We start from the raw sequence: 25,267 nt of genomic DNA, 5'->3' as shown, positions 1-25,267 counted from the left end.
GAGAGGGAACACAGCAGGGGAGTGGGAGAGGAAGAAACAGGCTCCCAGCAGAGGAGCCCGATGTGGGACTCAATCCCGGAACGCCGGGATCACGCCCTGAGACGAAGGCAGACGCTTAACGACTGTGCTACCCAGGCGCCCCTCTACCAAACATTTAAAGAAGAATGAATACGTCTTCTTCTAAAGCTGTTCCAAAAATAGAAATGGAAGGAAAACTTCTAAACTCTATGAGGCTAGCATTACCTTGATTCCAAAATCAGACAAAGACCGCACTAGAAGAGAATTACAGACCAATATCCCTGATGAACATGGATGCAAAAATTTTCAGCAAGATACTAGCTAATAGAATCCAACAGTACATACAAGGATTATTCACCACAATCAAGTGGGATTTATTCCTGGGCTGCAGGGGTTATTCAACATCTGCAAATCAATCAAGGTGATACATCACATTAATTTAAAAAAAAAAGGATAAGAATTATATGACCTCTCAATGGATGCAAAAAAAGAAAAGCATTTGACAAAATACAGCACCCTTTCTTGCTAAAAACCCTCAAGAAAGAAGGGCTAGAAGGAACATACCTCAAATGTCATAAAGGCCCTATAGGAAAGACCTGCAGCGAATATCATTCTCAATGGGGGAAAAGTGCGAGCTTTTCCCCTAGGGTCAGGAACACGACAGGGATGTCCACTCTCACCTCTGTTGTTCATCATAGGACTGGAAGTCTTGGCCTCAGCAACTAGACAAAAAAAAAAGTCATCCAATTTGGCAAGGAAGAAGTCAAACTTTAACTCTTCACAAACAACATGATACTCTATGTGGAAAACCCAAAAGACTCCACCGAAACATTGCTAGAACTAATAGATGAATTCAGCAAAGTGTCAGGATAAAAAATCAGTGTACAGAGGGGCACCTGGGTGGCTCAGTCGTTAAGCATCTGTGTTCAGCTCAGGGCATGATCCCCGTGTTCTGGGATCGAGCCCCACATCAGGTTCCTCCGCTGGGAGCCTGCTTCTTCCTCTCCTACTCTCCCTGCTTGTGTTCCCTCTCTCACTGGCTGTCTATCTCTGTCAAATATATAAATAAAATCTTTAAAAAAAATCAGTGTACAGAAACCTATGAATTTCTTTTTTTTATAATAATATTTTTTTATTATGTTAGTCANTGTTAGTCATCATAGAGTACATCCTGGTTTTTTATGTAAAGTTTGATGATTCATTAGTTGCGTATAACACCCAGTGCACCATGCAATATGTGCCNCCATAGAGTACATCCCTGGTTTTTTATGTAAAGTTTGATGATTCATTAGTTGCGTATAACACCCAGTGCACCATGCAATATGTGCCCTCCTTGCTACCCATCACCAGCCTATCCCATTCCCCCACCTCCCTCCCCTCTGAAGCCCTCAGTTTGTTTCTCAGAGTCCATAGTCTCTCATGCTTCATTCCCCCTTCTGATTACCCCTCCTTTCTTTATCCCTTTCTTCCCCTACTGATCTTCCTAGTTCTTATGTTCCATAGATGAGAGAAACCATATGATAATTGTCTTTCTCTGCTTGACTTATTTCACTTAGCATTATCTCCTCCAGTGCCATCCATGTTGCAGCAAATGTTGAGAATTCGTTCTTTCTGATAGCTGAGTAATATTCCATTGTATATATGGACCACATCTTCTTAATTCAGTCATCTGTTGAAGGGCATCTTGGCTCCTTCCACAATTTAGCTATTATGGACAATGCTGCTATGAACATTGGGGTGCAGATGGCCCTTCTCTTCACTACGTCTGTATCTTTGGGATAGATACCCAGTAGTGCAATGGCTGGATCATAGGGTAGCTCAATTTTTAACTTTTTAAGGGACCTCCACACTGTTTTCCAGAGTGGCTGTACCAACTTGTATTCCCACCAACAGTGTAGGAGGATCCCCTTTCTCCACATCCTCTCCAGCAATTGTCGTTTCTTGCCTTGTCAATTTTTGCCACTCAACTGGCATAAGGTGGTATCTTAGTGTGTTTGATTTGAATTCCCCTGATGGCTAATGATTTTGAACATTTTTTCATGTGTCTGTTAGCCATTTGTATATCTTCATTGGAAAAGTGTCTGTTCTATACACCAATAATGAAGCAGCAGAAAAGGAATCAAGCTCATTGACAATTGCACCAAATGCCATAAGATACCTAGGAATAAACCTAACCAAAGAGGTAAAAGATCTGTATGCTGAAAACTATAGAAGACTGATGAAAGAAATTGAAGAGAACACAAAGAAATGGAAAAACATTCCATGCTCATGGATTAGAAGAACAAATATTGTTAAAATATCTATATTAGCCAAAGCAATATATACATTCAATGCAATCCCTATCAAAATGCCACCAGCATTTTTCACAGAACTAGAACAAACAATCCTAAAATTTGTATGGAACCACAAAAGACCCCGAATAGCCAGAGCAATGTTGAAAAAGAAAAGCAAAGCTGGAGGCATCACAATTCCAGACTTTAAGCTGTATTAAAAAGCTGTGGTCATCAAGATAGTATGGTGCTGGCACAAAACTGGACACATAGACACATAGATCAATGGAACAGAATAGAGAACCCAGAAATGGACCTACAACTCTATGGTCAACTAATCTTTGACAAAGCAGGAAAGAATACCCAATGGAACAAAGATAGTCTCTTCAACAAATGGTGTTGGGAAAACCAGACAGTGACATGCAAGAGAATGAAAGTGGACCACTTTGTTACACCATACACAAAAATAAATTTAAAATGAATGAAAGACCTAAATGCGAGACAGGAATCCATCAAAATCCGAAAGAACACAGGCAGTAAACTCTTCGACCTTGGCCACAGCAACTTCTTTTTGTTAGGCATGTCTCCAAAGGCAAGGGAAACAAAAACAAAAATGAACTACTGGGATTTCATCAAGATAAAATCTTCTGCACAGCAAAGGAAACGAAAAGGCAGCTTACAGAATGGGAGAAGATATTTGCAAATGACATATCAGATAAAGGGCTAGCATCCAGAATCTATAAAGAACTCATCAAAATCAACACCCCAAAAATATGTAATCTAGTAAAGAAATGGGCAGAGGACATGAACAGACATTTCTCCGAAGAAGACATACAAATGGCTAACAGACACATGGAAAAATGTTCAATATCACTCATCATTAGGGAAATACAAATCAAAACCACAATGAGATACCACCTCATGCCTGTCAGAATGACTAAAATTAACAACTCAAGAAACAACAGATGTTGGCAAGTATGGGGAGAAAAGGGAACACTTTTTCACTGTTGGTGGGAATGCAAGCTGGCCAGCCACTCTGCAAAATGTATGGAGGTTCCTCAAAAAGTTAAAAATAGAACTACCCTATGACCCAGCCATTGCACTACTCGTATTTATCCAAAGGGTTCAAAATGCTGATTTGAAGGGGCATATGTGCCCCAATGTTTATAGCAGCACTACCAACAATAGCCAAACCATGGAAAGAGCCCAAATGTCCATCAACTAATGAATGGATAAAGAAGTGGTATGTGTGTGTATGTATATGTGTATATCTATGTATATCTGTGTATATATGTGTGTGTATGTGTGTGTGTGTGTATATGTGTGTGTGTGTGTATATGTATGTATATATACATATATACATACACACACAATGGAATATCACTCGGCCATCAAAAAGAATGAAATCTTGCCATTTACAACAACAAGGATGGGACTAGAGTGTATTATGCTAAGAAAAATAAGTCAGAGAAAGAGAAATATGTGATTTCATTCATCTGTGGAACTTAAGAAACAAAACAGATGAACATAGGGGAAGGGAAGGGAAAATAAAAACTGAGAGGGAGGGGCGCCTGGGTGGTGCAGGTGGCTGAGCATCTGGCTCTTGATTTCAGCTCAGGTCATGATCATAGGATCGTGGGATCAAGCCCCATGTGGGGCTTCATGCCCAGTGGGGTGTCTGCTGCTCTCTCTCTCTGTTTCTCTCCCTCCCTTCCTCCCTTTCCCTCTGCTCCACCCCCTGCTTGTGTGGTATCTCTCTCTCTCTTAAAAAAAAATAAATCTTAAAAAAAAAAGGGAGGTAGGTAAACCATAAAACCACAAGTGACTCTTAACTATAGACAACAAACTGAGGGCTGCTGGAGGGGATGTATGTGGGGGGATGAGCTAAATAGGGGTGATGGGCATTAAGGAGACACTTGTTGTGGTGAGCACTGGATGTTATATGTAAGTGATCGATCACTAAATTCTACTCCTGAAACCAATACTACATTATATGTTAACTAACTTGAATTAAAATTAGAAAAAAGTTCAAAAACAAAAAAAAGATCTTTCTGAAAATCTACAGAAAGCTGAGCTTTACCGAAGATATCATCAAGAGTCAAGGAATGGAGAATTGACATTGTTAAAGGCAATGGTTGAATAAAAATAAAGCCTTTTTTCACTTGTGCCCTCATCCCAAATTCAGCCCAGGCATTAAAACTGCCCAGGCAGAAAAAAAAAATACTTTTTACAAAATGGGGAACATACTTTGCATTTTATTTTGTAATCTGCTTTTTCTACCAAATGTAATACAAATATTTTCCTATGTCATTTTTTTTAAAGATTTTATTTATTTATTTGCAGAGAGAGACAACGAGAGAGGGAACACAAGCAAGGGGAGTGTGAGAGGGAGAAGCAGGCTTCCCGCCAAGCAGGGAGCCCAATGCGGGGCTCAATCCCAGGACCCTGCGACCATGACCTGAACCGAAGGCAGATGCTTAATGGCTGAGCCATCCAGGCGCCCCCCTATGTCATTATTCTTTTACAAGATGATTTGTAGAACACATCCTGATTAAGAATCATTGTAATTACACCTGCTTTCTCACAAAATCCACTTTGAAAATACAGTTATATTATTTAAGCTTCCTAACTAATAGGAAACTTGGTATTTAAGTAGAAAGATAAACTATAATAAAATGAACATTGATCTGGAAAGAGACATATGGCAATCTGAATTCTTGTCCCTCCCCTGAGAACTTAAGCAAGTTTCTTAGCCTCTGAGTCCCCATGACCTCATGTGAAGAGGGCATGTGTACTCTGCATGGTGGTTTTGGAAATCAGAGGAGCCACATGCATGGGGCCTAGACACACAGGGGCATGCCACTGGTGTGGTTAACTAATATCTCTATTGATTCCATCTCTTCTTTCACATTGTTATGACACTCTAAGTTTAAATTCAAGTGTGTCAATAATGATATTTAGTGTTTGTTTTGAAATGTCAGGGTATAATTCCAACTATGGTTCATTTTATTATTTCCTGTTATACAGAATTTTCTATTAAATCAACTCAATAAAGAAATCTACAAGCCTCTGCTAATTAACTTCTCAGCACAAACTACAGCAGCTCAAACTCAGAATATTATCATGTCAAAATTGGACAAAAGAAGAAAGGGAGTTTTTGGTCCTCCTTTGGGCAAGAGAATGGTAATTGCTCTCTGTTTCTATACATATGGTAATACAGCACTGGTCCTCTTCATGTCCCCTGCTACAGTCAGAACAAGGAAACCAGATATGCTAGGACTTGACATCTTTTTGTACAGTTGTTTTTTTTATCACAAATTTTTTATAAGATTTAATTTTTAAGTAATCTCTATACCCAACATGGGGCTCGAATTTACAACCCCAAGAAGAGTTGCATGCCCTACTGACTGCGCTAGCCAGGTGCCCCTTTAATCACAAATTTTGATGAGGTTTTCCTTAAAGTGTGTTTGTATTTGCATGTGCATTAGACAACTTGACATTAAAAACAAGCAATTGCCCTTTGAATTAAAAAGTAGAATATTCATCTCGGAAATTATCTACCTTTCTAATTCTCTGATTAACATTTTTATTCAGCAGAGTATTGCTGCTTGCTCCTCTAGACCTTTAAACAACCTACCTATCAATTGACTTCTCTGTGTTCCTTTGCTACAAATACCCTTCTGAACCTCACTTGTCACCACTCAGGTTATAATCATTTTAAAATCCTACCTTTCTCACTTGCTTTAATGTATTGAAATTGTATAAGGGAAAAGAGGAGGCATATTGATAAACAAATTGGGTGAGAGGATGAATAAGTCCTCAACTCTTAATCTATAAAGGTTAGTAACGAGACTTTCCCTATTCCTTAGAAGCATGGATGCTAGGGAATATTATTCTTAATTTGAAAGGAGAACATCATTTCTCATGTATGTATGCTACAAGAAGATAATTAATTCTTTGCCTCAATACTGTTTATACAATAGGACAATATAGTAAGGTGTTAATATTTTCTAATATCACTCCTCTTTTTACCCTCAGGTTGTCTTTATAGATGATGTCAATATGCCCGCTCGGGAAGTATATGGTGCTCAGCCTCCCATCGAGTTGCTTAGACAATGGCTAGATCACTGGAATTGGTATGACCTAAAAGATTGTTCTATGATTAAACTAGTGGACATTCAAATCATATGTGCTATGGGACCTCCAGGTGCGTTTTCTGAGTTTGTGATTACCAAATTGAGAATCATTCTGGCTATATCTAGAGAGATGGCTAGAGAAAGAAAGAGAAACCCAACTGAACAATCTGAGTTAACAATTTTCTGTGTGTATGTTTTCTCTGTGTATACTTGGGACCGATGGGAATGTACTACAATGGTCAACAGTACAAAGTGGGTTGCCTTGCTTGGGGCCATTCTCCCACCAATTCTTCCAGATCCTTTTTCTCCCACCTTCTGTGACTTTGCACTTCCTTTCTCTGTATTCCAAGGACCCAGATCCTTGTGAAGCAGCTCATTTCCCTGTTATATTCCTTAATTCTTCAACTGTGTGAAATCCCCATTTCTACATCAATCAAGTCCCATTCTAGTGAGTCTTTGGATTTGGCCAGGCTGTTAAGAGGAATTTAAGTAGAAAATAGCCCAAAGAATTAACCCTTAAAGATTCTTTACATTTCTCAAGGGAAATGGATAAACTCAAAGGAATCTATGCAGGGGAAATTTTTTTTATGATGGGGTATCAAAAGTGGCTTGATTCAACTGACTGGACATTCTTAACTGTTTTTTCCCTGAATCCAAGCTGGTATTCTAGTCTTTAAAAATTCCTTTTCTCCATATATCATTTCTTCAGGCAATCTCTTTGGTATTTGCCTCCTGACCCCCTGACCTTTTGTGACCTGTAACCCAGCCAGATTGCTCTGAGTCAGTAATTACTCTCAGCACACTTCCTGGGCCATTTCAAATTTTTTTTTTTCATTTTCTTTTTTTTTCTTCCAAGGTTTTATTTAAATTCTAGCTGGTTAACATACAGTGTAATATTACTTTCAAGTGTAGGATTTAGTGATTCATCGTGTACATGCAAACCCAGTGCTCTCACAAGTGCCCTCCTTAATCCCCAGGACCTGTTTATCCCATCCCCCTGCCCACTTCCTCTCCAGCAACCCTCAGTTTGTTCTCTATAGTTAAGAGTCTGTTTTATGGTTTGCCTCTCTTTTCTTTTCTAAAAAACTAAGATTTGTCTATGTATTTGAAGATAATAATGCCAATAATTGTTTTAAATGATGTTACATTCTAAGTTAGTTATTAAAGCCTCATATTTGAGGGGCTCCTGAGTGGCTCAGTCAGTTAAGTGTCCAACTCTTGATTTTGACTCAGGTCATGATCTCAGAATCGTGAGATCAAGCCTCACGTCAGGCTCCACACTCAGCGTGGAGTCTGCTTGAGATGTTCTCCTTCTCCCTCTGCCCCTCCCTCCACTTGTGCATGTTCTCTCTCTCAAAATAAATAAATAAAAATTGTTTTAAAAAGCTTCATCTTTGAAAATGTAATCATTATTTTATGAAAGTGAAACAGTCCCCAAATTTTTAAAAATGCAAGCAGTCAATGCAGCAGACACCTGAACAAAATAGACTCGTCTTCAGGAAATTCATTTTAGGATGTGGGGGAAGAGTTAGGCTAAATGTTAAGAGTGTGCTGAATTTCAGCCATGTGGGAAGGACTCTAAGTTTGATCAGTCATATTTGCCAATATTGTATATAATCTTACTATTGTATAATGTTTTATCTTACTGTTATACTGTAATGAGGATGTTTACAGTTTACTGCTTTGAGCTAAATGAGTCACAGACAAAGTGGCCTTCTATCTGGTCTGATTTTCTTTGGTAAATTGACCTGCCCTAAGAACTCAATCAGATAATTCAACTAGAAAAACAGTGTGTTGAGTTTGAGGGGAAAACTGTTTTTCAGGGTTACCCAGAAATTACTATTAATTCCTCTGTATGCTGTGAATTTGTCCATCTTTCAAGTTGTTTTATGCTTTAAAATATTGGAGAAAATATTCTGTGTAGTAGTAACATTGTTAAGAGGTACTCTTTTTAATATTTAGGTGGTGGTCGAAATCCAGTAACTCCCCGATATATGAGACATTTCAATATTATAACAATCAATGAGTTTAGTGATAAATCCATGTTTACAATCTTCTCTAGAATCTTAACCTGGCATCTAAAAATCTGGTAAGTAATTTAAAGTGTGTTTCTTTTTTCATTAGGGGATATAAAGTCTTTTGGAAACATATCAATGTAAGTAGTGCTTCTCGAAATATTCCCTGAAAACATCCCTAGATAAAGAAAAAGATAACAGGTTACATTGCTCCCCTCTGCTGTTCTCATCTCCAGGGATGGGAGCATAACACAAAGGGGCCAGAGTATCTTTCTCTTTTTGTCCAATGTCTTGAATTTTAGCCCCAAAGTCCATACAAATTTTGCACTCTGCTGTATAGTATGTCCATGGTGGAATTATTAATGTTCTGAATTTTCACTATGTAAGGCAATAAATGCTGGAAAGATGTATGCTAGGTTTATCCTGTGACTTTGATACCCTGTAGTAGAACTCTTGAGTTCCCCAAGGAACTAAGCTTGAATGTAGCCTTTGAGCCTGTACTCTGGGGAAAAAGTTGCTGCCTAGCTCTGGACATTCAGTGCTTCTCCACATGGTGTGCAGAAGTCAGAGAGCCAAGTGGACCTGGGCAGTGCAAGTCTCAGCTCCCTGATGTCCATTCTCAGGAAATTGTCATTCCTTGCCCTATCCAGAGATGATGGAGAAGGACAGCTGGCTCATCGTCAAGCCAGAAGTTAAAGATAGTCAGTTTTTCCAAATGGATATTTGTTCTACATGTTCTTTCTACCCTAATTGTGACTTTTGTCCTTCCTTTTTAAATTCTGACTCACTATTTCATTTTCTTTTTAACTCTCCTTTTTCTTTCTCTCTTTTTCTTATTTTTTCTGTATTTTTATTTCCTTCCTTTTTTTCTCTGAAAATACTCATTTCACCAGTGATCTTCGGGGATTCCTTTTATATGCAATTGAAAATGCTGAGGTGAAAGTGATTAGGACACTTTTGTCTAGTGGATGCTGGATTTGAGTTATATAATTGGGGTTCCTCGGCTGGTCTTTTGTCCACTTATTTAAGTGGTTTTAAGTCCATTACATTAGTCCTTCCTTCCCCTGAAGTTTCTTTGAAGATAAAATAAAATAATGAATGGAAAGTAGTTTTAAAAGAAATTAAAATTCTATTATTATGATTTATTATTATAAGAAATGGTAATTTTATAAATTAAATTGATTTAATAGAATAAATTTCACATTAGGCATGCTAAATATCATTTATGTGTCATATATACTAACATTTTCTCTTTATTAATTTTTTTTAAGTTATAAATTTCCAGACGATTTTCTAGATTTGACAACCCAAATTGTTAATGGTACGATGACTCTATATAAAGAAGCCATGAAGAATCTCTTGCCTACTCCAGCTAAATCTCACTACTTGTTCAACCTCCGTGATTTCTCCCGTGTCATTCAGGGCGTTTGCCTGTCAAGACCAGAAACAGCAGAAACCAAAGAAGTCATTAAACGTCTCTGGGTTCATGAGGTAAATTTTTGTGTTATTGAAATATCATGCAAGAAACAAAGATTTTATCATGACAACAACTGGGTAAAAAGAAACATTTAGCAATTTATATTGTTGAAATGCATTCAGCTATTTGGCATTATGAAGGCCAATGATCAAGGTAATTTAAAAGAATATTTAACATTAATATATTTTATGATATTTAAAAAGGATTATCTCTTATTTTTAGAAACTTTTGTTGACTTACAACATATTTTTGAAGCAGGTATCACTTTGGGTCAATCTCCTTTAAGTAACTTAATCCTCATTAGTTCGATTTCAAATAATTTTTGAGATGGAATACTTTTTACGGAGCTGTTTTTATAAGAAATGAATGCATTTATTTACATTACTTACCTGTATTTCTAGGTACCAAAACAACTGCAAAGCAAACCAGTTTTGAAAGCATAAAACTATATTAAAAATATATTTACATTCCTTTTTGGGAAGAGGTATGTGAGGAAACATTTTTTTGTAAAAATTTGTGGAAGGCAGGAGAGAAAGAATACAAAAATTAAGGCATCAAAAATAATAGTTCAATATCTTAAAAATAGACAAAGAATCATAGGAAAGTTAAAGAAAAATGTTTTTTTAATATGTAAATAATATAGCTATTTTAATTTTAATAATGTAGTTAAGAAATCTAGGAAATAGGAATGGGCTATGTTAAAACCATGTGCTATAGAGAGAAAAATTTCAAAAGAGTATTTAGAAATGGAATTTTTAATGAAATTCACAATATAACTTGAAATTTTTAATGAGTACTTCATATTCATATAATGTAATGAGTTTAAGTTCTCAGCTCAAAACCTTTCAATAGCACTCGACTTCATTGGGAGGGATTGAACATAAAAGTCTGGTAGCCCATAAGATCTCATATGTGTACCTCTTTCCTAGCTCCCCTCAGGCTGCCTCTTGCTCTCTCACTCATTCACCTTCACCAGCAACACAGGCCTAGTGGCTGTTCTCTCTGCCTGGAATGCTGTTCCCCCAGATCCTCTGAGCTAGCTTCCTACTGCCTTTGATCAAATCTTTCCTACTCCATGAGGCCCACACTGACCACCCTATTGTATACAACAGTCTCATACCTCACTAGCAGTTCCAGTCTTTCTTGACTTACCCTATTTTTCTTCTTTTCATGACATTTATTAGCATCTAACATGCCGTATAATTTATTTGTCACGTTTATTGTCCGTCTCCCTCAGAAAGCAGGCAAGCTCCATGAGGTCAGAGATTTATTTATTTATTTTTTTTGGGTCACTGATTTATCCACAGTGCTGAGAACAGTGCTAAAACACATTGTTCTCAACATTTCAAAAAAATATGAAGTGCTGGAAATCAACACTCTATTTGTGCTTTGTTTCTATTCACTCAAAAAAGACTTCCTAAGGGTCTAATATTGGTCAGATACTACCTTAGGTGTCCTTTTCCTTTCCAGACACTTTTACCAAATTAGAAGACCAAATGTAATTTTATTAAATGGTTTTCAAGGTATGAAACTGGCTTACTACTTTACATTCTCTTTGACTTCTCCGTGGCTTTTTTTTTAATTTATTTTTTAAAGATTTTATTTATTTAGTTGACAGAGAGAGACAGCCAGCGAGAGAGGGAACACAAGCAGGGGGAGTGGGAGAGGAAGAAGCAGGCTCCCAGAGGATGAGCCTGATGTGGGGCTCGATTCCACAACGCCGGGATCACACCCTGAGCTGAAGGCAGACGCTTAACAACTGCGCCACCCAGGCGCCCCTCCATGGCTTTCAGACATTTGTGTGCATAACATCTGATTTGCTTGTTAAATATAGTTATTCTGCATAAGTGACCCAAGGGAAAAAAAATTAGATTTCATCAAAGTTAAAAATTTTCATGCTTCAAAGGATGCTATCTAGAAAGTGGAAAAACAACTCATAGAATGGGAAAAAAATATTTGCAAGCCATGCATCTGATTAGTGTCTCATATCCAGAAAACAAAGAACTATTATAACTCAACAAGAGACAAATAACCCAATTTAAAAGTGGGCAAAGGATTTGAATAGACCTTTCTCCAAGGATGATATACAGATAGCCAATAAGCACATGAAAAGATGTTCAACATCGTTAGTTGTTGGGGAAATGCAAATCAAAACCACAGCGAGGTACACCTCACACCATCTAGGATGGTTGTCATCCAAAAGACAGATACTAACAAGCGCCGATGAGGATGGTGGAGGAAGCAGAGCCCTCGTCCACTGCTGTGGCTGTGCAAAGTGGTGCAGCTGCTTTGGATAACAGCTAGTTCCTCAAAATGTTAAACACAGAGTTACCCTATGACCCAGCGGTTCTGCTCCTAGCCATATACTCATGAGAACTGAACAGATGTCCACACAAAAACTTGTACATGAATATTATCAGAATTATCCATGATAGAAAGTGGACACAGCTCACATATACATCAGCTGATGAATGGACAAACAAAATGTGATATATACATACAACGAAATCTTATTCAGCCCTAAAAAGTAATACCGATGCATACTACAACATGGATTAACCCAGAAAACATCATGCTAAGCGAAAGAAGCCAGACACAAAAGGTCATATATTATATGATCTCCTTTATATGAAATATGCAGAATAAGCAAATTAATAGAGATAAAGGTAGAGTACTGTGTGCCAGGGGGCACCCGGGGGGATAATAAGGAGTGACTGTTAATGGGTACAGGGTTGCTACATGGGTGATGAAGAAGTTCTAGAATTAGAGAGTTGTGATGTTTGCTCAACTTCATGAATATTATAAAAAAAACACTGAATAATATGCTTTAAAAGAGCGAATGTTATGTGAATCATATATCAATTAAAACAATCTGGAATTAAGGCTTGGAGGTAAATAAACTCAGAGCATAAATACAATATAATAAAAATATTCCAGAGAGTTTCCTCTCTTGCAATGATGTAGATTTATAATAGAATAATTTTACATCCCAACTTTTAATAATGGTAGAGGGGGCCATAGAATCACAGTGTAGGGGTGCCTGGGTGGTGCAGTCATTAAGTGTCTGCCTTCGGCTCAGGGCGTGATCCCGGCGTTGTGGGGTCGAGCCCCCAACTTTTAATAATGGTAGAGGGGGCCATAGAATCACAGTGTAGGGGTGCCTGGGTGGTGCAGTCATTAAGTGTCTGCCTTCGGCTCAGGGCGTGATCCCGGCGTTGTGGGGTCGAGCCCCCACATCAGGCTCCTCCGCTATGAGCCTGCTTCTTCCTCTCCCACTCCCCCTGCTTGTGTTCCCTCTCTCGCTGGCTGTCTCTATCNGTGGCACAGCGGGTAAGCGTCTGCCTTCGGCTCAGGGCGTGATCCCGGCGTTGTGGGGTCGAGCCTCCACATCAGGCTCCTCCGCTATGAGCCTGCTTCTTCCTCTCCCACTCCCCCTGCTTGTGTTCCCTCTCTCGCTGGCTGTCTCTATCTCTGTCGAATAAATAAATAAAATCTTAAAAAAAAAAAAAAAGAATCACAGTGTAGAGAGAAAGGATCAGCGGAAGTGAGGGTGAGAGAGCCTGCTAAGGTGCTGGAGGTGTTCTGTATCTTGGTGGTAACATGGTGTATAAATGTGTAAAAATTCTTGGAGCTATACACTTAGGATTTTTGTACCTTATATAAAGAAATAGAAGTAGAAAAATAAGATATTCCCATCCTCAAAGTTTTCAAGTCAGGGTCCAGAGTGGGCCCCTGCCATCTGCATTTTAGCAAGTACCGCAGTTGATTCAATACCGGTGTGATGACAGTCCTTGAGAAACGCTCTCTTAGGTTCTTGCTAAATAGCCTGCTAGATAATAGTACACTCAGTTCATCTTCAGCACTGACACCTGATGTGTGAGGTTGGCTTGATTTAGGGTTCTCCTCCTGTAGGAATATGGTACAACATCTTCAGTACCTCAGTCCAAGGAGGTGACTATTGGCATATGTCGGGAAACTAGATTGTCCCATCAAGAAAGAGCTTTTGAACCGGTGAGAGTATGCACAAAGCCTCACTCATACTATTTGCCTACACAGCTACCCCTGCTAGGGAAAGGAATGACATTATTCTGGCACCAGCTTGACCACAGTGAAAACACTAAAATCATTACTCTTGAACACCATTAGGCTGATTTCAAGGTGCTTTGTAATCATTTTATTTCTGAATTTTATAATGTTTCCACATAGGTTGTCATTTTATTTTTGCCGTACAACTGGAATGTAATGTCAAGCAGGTATTCCTGTTTCCATTTTATAGGTGAAGAAGCTGATGCAGACAGGTTTCAGTCATTTCCCCCAAAGGACAGAAGTTTTGCTGACACAAATATGAATTGCTTCTATCATATGTGTATCAGTCTGCTAGAGCTGCCATAACAAAATACCACAAATGGAGTGGCTTAACAACAGAAATTTATTTTCTCATAGTCCTGGAGGCCAGAAGTCCAATTGCAAGATGCCACCAAGTGTGGATGGATGGCTGCCTCATCATTGTGTCCTCACATGTCCCTTCCTCTGTGTACCTGCAGGGAAAGAGTGGAAACTCTGTTGTCTCTTCCTCTTCTTATAAGAACAGTCTTATGGGACTAACACTGTACCCTTGTGACCTTATTTAACTTTAATTACCTCCTTAAAGGACTTCTATCTTAATATAGTCATATTGGTGGTTAGGACTTCCATGTGAATTTGGGGGGTGGGGAGGGACACAATTCAGTCCAAATAGATAGTAACCAAGGGACACTTATACCACTTTGAGGAAATAGTTGTTTTATGTGACAAGCCTGATAACTATTTCTTACAGTCCCATAACATGTACGTATCACCAGAGTTTACTTTAGTGACTTATAACAAAAATAATAAATGTGCAAAACAAACTTGGCTTTCATCTAAGATATTTCTTTTTTTTTTTCAAAAAAAAAAAAACCCGTGCTTTAAAAAATAATACTACTCATTTGCCAATAATTTTCAGAATGTTTCCTGGCTTGGAAAAAGGAAGGATCACTGCAAAGAAGTTCCCAGCTTCTTTATCTGTATCTGAGCAACCAGCAAAGGCAGCCACTTACTTTCTTTAGTCCTTTTTTCCTTCTCTAGTCATTAATCTTCCTTTTTTTTTCAAAAGATTTTATTTATTTATTTGAGAGAGAAAGAGCGAGAGAGAGAGCATGAGCTGGGAGAGAGGCATATGGGGAGGGAGAGACAAGGAGCCTGATGTGGGGCTTGATTCCAGCATCCTAGGATCATAGCCTGAGATGAAGGCAGATGCTTAACCGACTGAGCCACCCAGCCGCCCCTAGTCATTAGTATTCTTTGCATCTCTATAATCTGTTTCTGTTCCCCAAAATTGCCTTTATTTATTAATAACTGTATGTATGTATTATCTAAATATATATCATCAAAGTTAATATTTAAAATAAATACTATTATGAGTCCATCCTGATTATTTGGCTATGCTTTTAATAAAACCCATAGAAATTTCCTGGAGTACTTTTTATGTGACTTGAGATTAATATGTAAATAAAACTACAGAAATAGAAGAATCGGTTCCTAATGCTGCTTCTTAATTATTCAGGTCCTTAGAGTGTATTATGATCGCCTTCTGGATAATGCAGATAGAAGTTGGCTTATCAACTACATTCAAGAAATTTTGAAAAAATACATGGATGAAGATTTTCATGAACTTTTTCAACACTTAGATTTCGATAATGATGGGGTGGTAGAAGAAGATGACTTGCGTAGCTTAATGTTTTGTGATTTCCACGATCTCAGGCGAGAGGACACCAACTACAGAGAAGTTGAGGATGTGGATAATCTACGAGTGATAGTAGAAGCTCACCTAGAAGAATACAACAACATGAGCAAAAAAACCGTGAGCCTTGTCTTATTCCGATTTGCCATAGAACACATCAGCAGAATTTCCAGGATCCTGAAGCAGCCTCGCAGCCATGCTCTTCTTGTTGGTGTTGGAGGGAGTGGAAGGCAGTCTGTCACCAGATTAGCTGCCCACATGGCTGACTATTCAGTTTTTCAGGTTGAAATCTCCAAGGGCTATGGTACTTCTGAGTGGCACGAAGATTTAAAAGTGATCTTAAGGAAATGTGCGGAAGGTGAGATGCAGGGTGTCTTCCTGTTTACAGACACTCAGATCAAAAGGGAGTCATTTCTAGAAGACGTCAACAACCTGCTGAATGCCGGGGAGGTTCCAAATCTCTTCGCATTAGACGAGAAACAGGAGATATGTGATAAGATGCGTCAGTTAGATCGCCAACGGGATAAAACCAAGCAAACAGATGGAAGCCCCATAGCTCTTTTCAATATGTTTATCGATCGCTGTCGCAACCAGCTGCATGTGGTCCTCGCCATGAGTCCCATTGGAGATGCATTCCGGATCCGCCTTAGGAAGTTCCCCGCCCTTGTTAACTGCTGTACCATTGACTGGTTTCAGGTATTGCCATGTACATTTCAGATAGACTTCTGGAAACGTTGAATCTTCATCATCATCATGACTTTAATTTTATAAACTCCCCCCAAAAATGTAATCGAGCAGAATTTTCTGATCAATGATAATGTATTGTATGAAATTCGAATTCAAGAAATCATCATAAGAGAAAAGCATTGAGCTCACTATATTATAGAAGGCTTTAGGATAAATTTGAGTATCAGTCACAGTCCTGACAGAGAACAGCACACTGAAGGCTTCACTGAGAAAAGCTGAATGAAGGAACTGTTCCCAGAGGTGTAGGTGGGGTTAAAGGAACCGAGAGGGCACAGTGGAGCAGTTAGGAAGGGGTGGAGCACAGCAAGGAGCTTTACTACAGCTTGGGCATAAAGAGGGAGAGGGAGGAAAGCGTGTCACTGGGGCTCGGAGATGTGGAAGTAGGATTGCCTGACAGGCGCAGGAACCCAAAACCTAGAACTAAGCTCCTGCTAGAAAAGAAGGGAGGGTATGAATACTCCTACCCCTCTCTTCTTCTTCTAATCTCTTTCCATAGCCAAACCCAACAGGAAGTCAGAAGGAAGAAAGCCAGAGTGACCCTTGTCGTAGTTAACTTCAGTATCAAGAAGCACAGAGCTGATGAGACAAGGGTGTGGGGTGGGAAGTTTGTGGGCTGTGGCAGAGGTCCTGTGAGTGTTTTTTGGCCTTGGGGAATTTACATAGCCCCTCTGTTCCTCCATTTCCTGCTAAGACTGTTTCATTTTATTGAACTCTTGCTCAATAGCAGGTGCTATTCTGAAAGCAGGAAGTGAAAAGGAAAATGAAATAGACAACACTTCTGATCTCGAGCTTATTTTCTAGAGACAGACAAATTAAAAAATTATTCTGTCAACAGAGTGGCATATAGGGAGTAAAAGCCTTTCTGAAGAGGTGACCTTTTAAGAGGAAGCACGCCAGACAAAAAGTGCCACTACTGAGAGGATCTGGACAGAAGGCATAAACTAGTGAAGGCAAGGGGCTGTGGAAGGAATGGGTGTGTCAGGACATGGAAGTGGCAGGCACAGAGTAACTGAGGGGGAAGCAGTAGAGATGAGGTCAGAAAGGTGGGAAGGGCCCAATAGGCAGAGCTTTACAAGTTGGTTTTGGGTGTGAAGTATGCTGGGAAGTCTTTGAAGGATTATTAATTGGAAAGTGTGACATGAGCTAATTTACATTTTGAAAAAAATCACTCTGGCAGTTGTAGAGAGCCACATAAGCAGGGAAACGAGTTAGGACACTGTTGGAATTGTCCAAGCAGATGAAAACACAGGGTTGAATTGGGATAGCTGTTGTAGGAAGAAGAGAAAGGATTTGGAAGCTATTGTGGGAATGGTACCTATAGAACTTGTTTATGGGATGGATGAAGGGTTGAGAAGGAGGAGAGGTATCGAGGATGATTCCTGCATTTTGGCTGAAGCAATGGGTGGATGATGGTGATGTTTACAAAGCTGGGGAAGATGGCAACTATTTGGGGGGAGATAGGAACCACATTTTAGACTTGTCAAGTTTGAGATAACTTTAAAAGAAAAGAGATAAATTGTTCAGATGATTCTGGAGTTTAGAGGAAAGGATAATAACATCTACCTCAGAGAATTATTGGAGAATTCGATGAGATGATACTGGCAGGATGCACACAGAAATAGGTATCCCGTAAGTTTAGTTCCTTTCCTCTTCCTTGCCCCTACAATACTCACGAACAATTTCTCTAACCTTTGAACAAACCATGAAGAGTCAGTATCACTTGTACTAGCTACTGGTTCCTAAGTGTGCAAGTCCTTGTTTGGGGGGGTGGGTGTTCCTCATGGAAGTGTCTCTCTTGCCCCATCCCTCATGTGCTCCTCTCCATTTCTGACATCAATAAATCACAAAGGACTGCAGTAGTAACAGACTTACACTAGTCACTTTGATCAAGTACTAACTCATTTATCTTAAATTTAGTCATGGCCTGAAGATGCACTCCAGGCAGTTGCCTCACGCTTCTTGGAAGAAATTGAAATGTCAGAGGAAATACGAGAAGGCTGTATCAACATGTGTAAAAGCTTCCACACTTCTACTATAGATTTATCTTCATCCTTCTATGTTGAACTTCAAAGATACAATTATGTGACTCCTACCTCTTACCTTGAATTAATCTCCACCTTCAAAATCTTGTTGGAAAAGAAAAGAAGGTAAAAATGAAATTTCATATTTCTATTTATTTATGTATTTTTAAGAGAGTACGCATGAGTGGGGGGACAGGAGAAGAGGGAGAGAAGGGGAGAAAGGGGCAAACAACTCCACACTGAGCAAGGAGCCAGTTGTGGGCTTGGATCTCACTACCCTGAGATAACAATCTGAGCTGAAACCAAGAGTCAGACGCTCAACTAAGCCACCCAGGCATCCCAAGATTTCATATTTCTAAGTAAGCTATGGTGGTTTTAAAATATTTGTGTGTACAAAAGTGACATAGCTATGATGTAGAGATTTATTTTGTATATACATATGTATGTGTTTGTACTGTGAATATTGTTAAATCTTTAAGTGATTTATTTTGCAAACATCTTTAGGATGGGGAGAAGGTCTTCTTTTGTGTAGATGTGTTGTTTAGCACATTGTAAATGCATAATCATATTTGTTGAAGGAATAAAGGTGTGCCACTCAGAGCTGGGCTAAGACTCCAGGATCCTTTGACAATGATACTGAGTAAACACTACTAGAGAGAATTTTTTTATACGTAATTAGATAATAGATAAAACTTCTGTTTAAGTATTGAACAACTGAAACCCAGAGACAGGTTTACTTATTTAAACTCTTATTTGAAAACCTCAATGTGAACATCAATACACTTATATACTATAGAATGTGTCAATGTGAATTTTTAATGTCATTAAGGGTCATTTTTTTATTTTTGTAGTTTCAAATTTTTTTTTAAAGATTTTATTTATTTATTCGACAGAGATAGAGACAGCCAGCGAGAGAGGGAACACAAGCAGGGGGAGTGGGAGAGGAAGAAGCAGGCTCATAGCGAAAGAGCTTGATGTGGGGCTCGATCCCATAACGCCGGGATCACGCCCTGAGCCGAAGGCAGACGCTTAACCGCTGTGCCACCCAGGCGCCCCTGTAGTTTCAAATTTTTATTTAAATTCCAGTTGGTTAACATACAGTCTGGTATTGGTTTCAGGAATAGAATTTAGTGATTCATCACGTACATACAACACCCAGTGTTCATCACAATAAGTATCTTCCTTAATGCCCATCACCCATTTATCCCATCCCCCTGCCCACGTCCCCTCCAACGACTCTGCTCTCTATCATTAAGAGTCTGTTTTACGGCTTGCCTCCCTCTCTTTTTTCCCCCTTCCCCTATGCTCATCTATTTTCTTTCAGAAATTCCATATATGAGTGAAATCTTATGTATTGTCTTTCTCTGTCTTATTTCACTTAGCATAATAAACTCTAGCTCCATCCGTGTCATTGCAAAGGCAAGATTTCATTCTTTTTGATGGCTGAGTAATATACCATATATATATGGAGAGACAGAGAATGAGAGAGAGAGTATATAGCTGGTACGTGTGAGTGTGTGTGTGTGTGTGTGTGTGTGCGCGCATGAACATACATACCACATCTTCTTTATCCATTCTTCAGTTGCTGGATATTTGTGCCCTTTCCATAATGTAGCTATTGTTGATAGTGCTGCTATAAATGTCAGGGTGCATGTACCCTTCAGTTCATTATTTTTGTATCCTTTGGGCAAATGCTTAGTAGTGCAATTGCTGGATTGTAGGGTAATGCTATTTTTAACTTTTTGAGGAACCTCCATACTATTTCCCACAGTGGCTGCACCAGTTTGCATTCCCACCAACAGTGCAAGAGGGTTCCCCTTTCTCCCCATCCTCACCAACATCTGTTGTTTCCCATGTTGTTAATTTTACCCATTCTTACATGTGTGAGGTGGTATCTCATTGTAGTTTTGAATTGTATTTCCCTGATGATGAGAGATGTTGAGCGTCTTTTCATGTTTCTGTTAGCCATCTGGTTGTCTTCTTTGGAAAAATGTCTATTCATGTCTTCTGTCCATTTCTTAACTCGATTATTTGTTTTTAGGTGTTGAGTTTGTAAGTTCTTTATAGATTTCGGTCCTAACCCTTTATCTTATATGTCATTTGCAAATATCTTCTCCTATTCTGTAGGCTGCTGTTTAGTTTGTTGCCTGTTTCCTTTGCAGTGCAGAGCTTTTTATCTTGATGAAGTCCCAGTAGTTCATTTTTGCTTTTGTTTCCCTTGCCTTTGGAGATGTGTCTAGCAAGAAGTTGCTGAGACTGTGGTTGAAGAGGTTACTGCCTGTGTTCTCCTCTAAGATTTTGTTGGACTCCTGTCTCACATTGAGGTCTTTCATCCATTTTGAATTTATTTTTGTGTATGGTGTTAACAAAGTGATCCAGTTTCATTCTTTTGCATGTCACTGTCTGGTTTTCCCAACACCATTTGTTGAAGAGACTATCTTTTTTTCCATTGGATATTATTTCCTGCTTTGTCAAAGATTAGTTGACCATAGAGTTGTAGGTCTGTTTTTGGGTTCTCTATTTTGTTCCATTGATCTATGTGTCTGGTTTTGTGCCAGTATTACAGCTTTGTAATAGAGCTTGAAGTCTGGAATTGTGATGCCTCCACCTTTGCTTTTCTTTTTCAATATTCCTTTGGCTATTTGGGGTCTTTTGTGGTTCCATACAAATTTTTGGATTGTTTGTTCTAGCTCTGTGAAAAATGCTGGTGGTATTTTGATAAGGATTGCATTGAATGTATAGATTGCTTTGGGTAGTATAGACATTTTAACAATATTTGTTCTTCCAATCCATGAGCATGGAATGTTTTTCCATTTCTTTGTGTTCTCTTCAATTTCTTTCACCAGTGTTCTATAGTTTTTCAGCATATAGATCTTTTTTTTAAAGATTTTATTTATTTATTTGACAGAGATAGACAGCCAGCGAGAGAGAACACAAGCAGGGGGAATGGGAGAGGAAGAAGCAGGCTCACAGCGGAGGAGCCTGATGTGGGGCTCGATCCCAGAACGCTGGGATCACACCCTGAGTCGAAGGCAGACGCTTAATGACTGTGCCACCCAGGAGCCCCTCAGCATATAGATCTTTTACCTCTTTGGTTAGGTTTATTCCTAGCTATCTTATGGTTTTTGGTACAATTGTAAATGGGATTGACTCCTTGATTTATCTTTCTGCTGCTTCATTATTGGTGTATAGAAATGCAACAGATTTGGTATGTCGATTTTGTATCATGCAACTACTAATTTATGTATCAGTTCAAGAAATGTTTTGGTGCAGTCTTTTGGGTTTTCTACATAGCGTATCATGTTGTCTGTGAATAGTGGAAGTTTGACTTCTTCTTTGCAATTTGGATGCCTTTTATTTCTTTTTGTCTGGTTTTCTGGTTGCTGAGGCTAGGACTTCCAGTACTATGCTAAATAACAGTTGTGAGAGTGGACATCCTACTTGTCCTACCCTTAGAGGAAAAGCTCTCAGTTTTTCCCCATTGAGGATGATATTAGCTGTGGGTCTTTCCTATATGGCCTTTAGGATGTTGAGGTATGTTCTCCTCTATCCCTACTTTGTTGAGGGATTTTTATCAAGAATGGATGCTATACTTTGTCAACGGCTTTTTTTTTTTTTTTGCATCTATTGGGAGGATCATATGGTTCTTATCCTTTTTTTTAATTAATGTGGTGTATCCCGTTGATTGATTTGTGAATATTGACCTGCCCTAGTATCTTGTTGAGAATTTTTGCATCTATGTTCATCTGGGCGATTGGCCTATATTTCTCTTTTCTAGTGGGTCTTTGGTTTTTGGAATCAACATAATGCTGGCCTCATAGAATGAATTTGGAGGTTTTTCCTCCATTTCTATTTTTTGGAACAGTTTGAGAAGAATAGGTGTTAACTCTTATTTAAATGTTTGGTAGAATTCCACCTGGGAAGCCATCTGGATCCATCTGGATCTGGACTTTTGTTGGAAGATTTTAGATTACTGACTCAATTTCTTTGCTTGTTATGGGTCTGTTGAAATTTTCTTTTTCTTCCTGTTTCACTTTTGGTAGTTTATGTTTCTGGGAGTTTATCAATTTCTTCTAAATTGCCCAATTCATTGGCATATAATTTTTCATTCTTTATAACTGTTGGTACTGCTGTCATGGTGTTGTGATCTTTTCTCTCTCATTCGTGATTTTATTTATTTGGGTCCTTCCTCTTCTTGATAAACCTGGCTGGGGCTTTATCAATTTTGTTAATTTTTTCAAAGAGCCAGCTCCAGGTTTTGTGGATTTGTTCTAATTGTTTTTTTGGTTTTGTTTCTGTTTTTTTGTTTTTTGCTTGCTTCTCTATCACTTATTTGTGCTCTACTCTTTATTATTTCCTTTCTTCTCCTGGTGTTAGGTTTCATTTGTTGTTCTTTTTCTAGCTCCTTTAGGTATAAGTTTAAATTGTGTATTTGCGACTTTTCTTCTTGAGGTGGGCCTGTGTTGCTATATGCTTCCCTGTTAAAATAGCTTTTGCTGCATCCCAAAGGTTTTAAGCCATCATATTTTCATTTTAATTTGTTCCCATGTATTTTTAATTTCTTCTTGAATTTCCTGGTTGACCCATTCATTCTTTAGTAGGATACTTCTTTAACCTCCAGGTATTTGTGGTCTTTCCAAATTTTTTCTTGTGGTTAGCTTCAAGTTTCATCACACTGTGGTCGGAAAATGTGCATGGTATGAGCTCAGTCCTTTTGTGCTGGTTGAGGCCTGATTTGTGATCTAGTATGTGATCTATTCTGGAGAATGTTCTATGTGCACTCAAAAAAGAATGTGTGTTCTGCTGCTTTAGGATGAAATGTTCTGACTATATCTGTTAAGTCCATCTGGTCCAGTGTGCCATTCAAAACCGTTGTTTCCTTGTTGATCTTCTGCTCAGATGATCTGTCCATCACTGTGAGTGGGGTGGTAAAGTTCCCTACTATTATTGTATTATCAGCGAGTTTCGTTATGTTTGTTATTGATTGATTTAGATATTTGGGTGCTCCCAAGTTGGAGTCATAAATATATATAATTGTTAGATCTTCTTGTTGGATAGACCCCTTTATTATGATGTAGTGCCTTCTTCATCTCTTATTACAGCCCTTGGTTTAAGATCTAGTTTGTCGGATATATATATATGCCTACTACAACTTCCTTTTGATGTCCATTAGCATGATAATGGGTTCTCCATCCCCTCACTTTCAATCTGCAGATCTATCTAAAGTGAGTTTTTTTTTTAATATAACTCATCTCATGAGCTTATTCTGTTATTTCCAATTCAAATATATTACTACATGGTTTCACTCAACATTTTCTCCTCTTTTTTATTTAAATTCAATTAGCCAATGTATAGTACATCATTAGTTTCAGGTGTGGAGTTCAATAATTCATCAGTTGTGTACAATACCCAGTGCTTATCACATCACATGCCCTCCTTAAGGCCCATCACTCAGTTATCCTATCCCCTCACCCCCCTCCCCTCCAGCAACCCTCAGTTTGTTTCCTATAGCTGAAAGTCTATCATGGTTTGTCTCTCTCGCTGATGACTTCCCATTCAGTTTTCCCTCCTTTCCCCTATGATCCTTTGTGCTCTTTCTTATATTCCACATGAGTGAAAACATATGATAATTGTCATTCTCTAATTGATTTATTTCACTCAGCATAACACCTTCCAGTTCCATCCACATCAATATAAATGCTAAGTATTGATCCTTTCTGAGGTCTGAGTAATATTCCATCGTGTGTGTGTATGTGTGTGTACATACCACATCTTCTTCATCCATTCGTCTGCCAATGGACATCTCAGCTCTTTCCATAGTTTGGCTATTGTGGACATTCCTGCTATAAACATTGGGGTGCAAGCGCCCTTTCAGATCACTAAATTTATATCTTTGGGGTAAATACCTAGTAGTGCAATTGCTGTATCATAGGGCAGCTTTATTTTTAACTTCTTGAGGAACCCCATGCTCTTATCCAGAGTGACTGCACCAGCTTGCATGCACACCAACAGAATAAGAGGGTTCCCCTTTCTCCACATCCTTGCCAATATCTGTTGTTTCCTGACTTGTTAATTTTAGCCATTTTGACAGATGTGAGGTGGTATCTCATTGTGGCTTTGATTTGTATTTCCCTGATGCCAAGTGATATGGAACACTTTTTCATGTGTCTGTTGGCCATTTATATGTCTTCCTTGGAGAAACGTCTATTCATGTCTTCTTCCCATTTCTTGACTGGATTCTTTGTTTTTTGGGTGTTGAGGTTGATAAGTTCTTTTTGATCTTGGATACTAGCCTTTTATCTGATATGTCATTTGCAAATATCTTCTCCCATTTCATAGGTTGCCTTTTAGTTTTGTTGACTGTTTCCTTTGCTGTGCAAAAGTTTTTATTTTGATAAAATCCCAGTAGTTCGTTTTTGCTTTTGTTTCCCTTGCCTTTGGAGACATGTCTAGCAAGAAATTGCTGTGGCTGAGGTCAGAGGTTGCTGCCTATGTTCTCCTCCGGGATTTTGATGAATTCCTATCTCAATTGAGATCTTTCATCCATTTTGAGTTTATCTTTGTGTATGGTATAAGAAAATGGTCCGGTTTCATTCTTCTACATGTGGCAGTCCAATTTTCCCAACACCATTTTTTGAAGAGACTGTCCTTTTTCCACCAGATATTCTTTCTTGCTTTGTCAAAGATCAGTTGACCCTAGAGTTATGCGTTCATTTCTGGGTTCTCTATTCTGTTCCATTGATCTATGTGTCTGGTTTTGTGCCAGTATTACAGCTTTGTAATAGAGCTTGAAGTCTGGGATTGTGATGCTACCAGCTTTGG

At 38.7% G+C, this 25,267-nt stretch overlaps 1 protein-coding gene across 1 annotated transcript in view; it reads left to right on the top strand.

Annotated features, from left to right (window-relative positions):
* The window catches only part of DNAH7 (dynein axonemal heavy chain 7), a 269,045-nt gene that overhangs the window by 137,986 nt on the left and 105,792 nt on the right, over positions 1-25,267 (top strand). Inside the window, exons 39-44 of the mRNA XM_034642450.1 lie at positions 5,316-5,471; positions 6,327-6,495; positions 8,387-8,513; positions 9,711-9,930; positions 15,501-16,373; positions 18,342-18,571. Of these exons, the coding sequence (XP_034498341.1) occupies positions 5,316-5,471; positions 6,327-6,495; positions 8,387-8,513; positions 9,711-9,930; positions 15,501-16,373; positions 18,342-18,571 (1,775 nt within the window). The remainder of the gene's footprint in view (positions 1-5,315; positions 5,472-6,326; positions 6,496-8,386; positions 8,514-9,710; positions 9,931-15,500; positions 16,374-18,341; positions 18,572-25,267) is intronic.

This window comes from Ailuropoda melanoleuca, chromosome 2 (assembly GCF_002007445.2).
Source record: "Ailuropoda melanoleuca isolate Jingjing chromosome 2, ASM200744v2, whole genome shotgun sequence".
NCBI lineage: Eukaryota > Metazoa > Chordata > Mammalia > Carnivora > Ursidae > Ailuropoda > Ailuropoda melanoleuca.
The sequence above is the reverse complement of the archived record's forward strand: the minus strand, read 5'-3'. Positions and strand labels throughout refer to the sequence as shown.